Source organism: Terrapene carolina, unplaced genomic scaffold, assembly GCF_002925995.2.
Source record: "Terrapene carolina triunguis isolate 2854851 unplaced genomic scaffold, T_m_triunguis-2.0 Scaffold771, whole genome shotgun sequence".
NCBI lineage: Eukaryota > Metazoa > Chordata > Testudines > Emydidae > Terrapene > Terrapene triunguis.
This window is the reverse complement of record NW_020665122.1, coordinates 4473-5193: the sequence shown is the minus strand read 5'-3', so window position 1 is coordinate 5193 and position 721 is coordinate 4473. Positions and strand designations below refer to the sequence as shown.

Below are 721 nucleotides of genomic sequence, written 5' to 3'. Positions count from 1 at the left end.
AGGACGCCCAGGCTGGGAAAAGGAAGGTGAATGAGAGACGTACAGCCGGGGGGCAGGGTGGGGGCTCTCCCCTGGCAGTCAGGGCTATGGGGAGCAGCAGGGGGCGCTGTGTTGCGGGGGGGGCACTTACCCAGGGGGCGGGGGGTCCGTGGATGCGCAGATGCTCCTCGTAGCTGATGGAGGACACGTCGCCATCCCCCCAGGAGCAGCGCGAAGACGCCTGGGAGGGGTGGGCCGGGGGCTCGACGGGGTCAGATTCTCTCCCGTTCGGGAACTGGAACAGAGCGACGCGTCGTCAGCGTCCCGCTTCAGGATGGGGAAACTGAGGCATGGGCCAGTCATCCTCAGCAGAACCCAGTGCTAGGCCCCGCCCCCATCTGGCCCCGCCCCCTCGCACTCACCTGACGGGGAAGGTAATGGTGGCGGGTCCCGGGCGGGGTCAGGGGCATCTTCTCCCTCTTTCCTAGGATGGAGAAAAGGAACCCAATTGGCTGGTGCCAGGAGCACCCAATTCTCATTGGCTGGTGGTAAGACCACTGACTTATTCCCTTGCTTCTCATTGGCTGGTGCCAGGGCACCCCCCCCCCTCCCCCTCTCCCTGTACCTTCCCTCCAGCCACCCCCCCCCCGCTCCCCCCCCCGAATCCCAATTTGATAATACCAGAGCCAGTGCGTTTGGATTGGTTAATGGCAGCATGAACCTTTGGTGCTCACTGGCCAAT

The 721-nt window shown here is 64.2% G+C and overlaps 1 protein-coding gene across 1 annotated transcript in view; it reads right to left on the bottom strand.

Moving 5' to 3' along the window:
- Window positions 1-251: 251 nt before the first annotated feature.
- VSIG10L (V-set and immunoglobulin domain containing 10 like) overlaps window positions 252-721 on the bottom strand; it is a gene marked incomplete at its 5' end in the record, with an annotated part of 3932 nt that continues 3462 nt past the window's right edge. Inside the window, one exon of the mRNA XM_029913648.1 lies at window positions 252-274. Within this exon, the coding sequence (XP_029769508.1) occupies window positions 252-274 (23 nt within the window). The remainder of the gene's footprint in view (window positions 275-721) is intronic.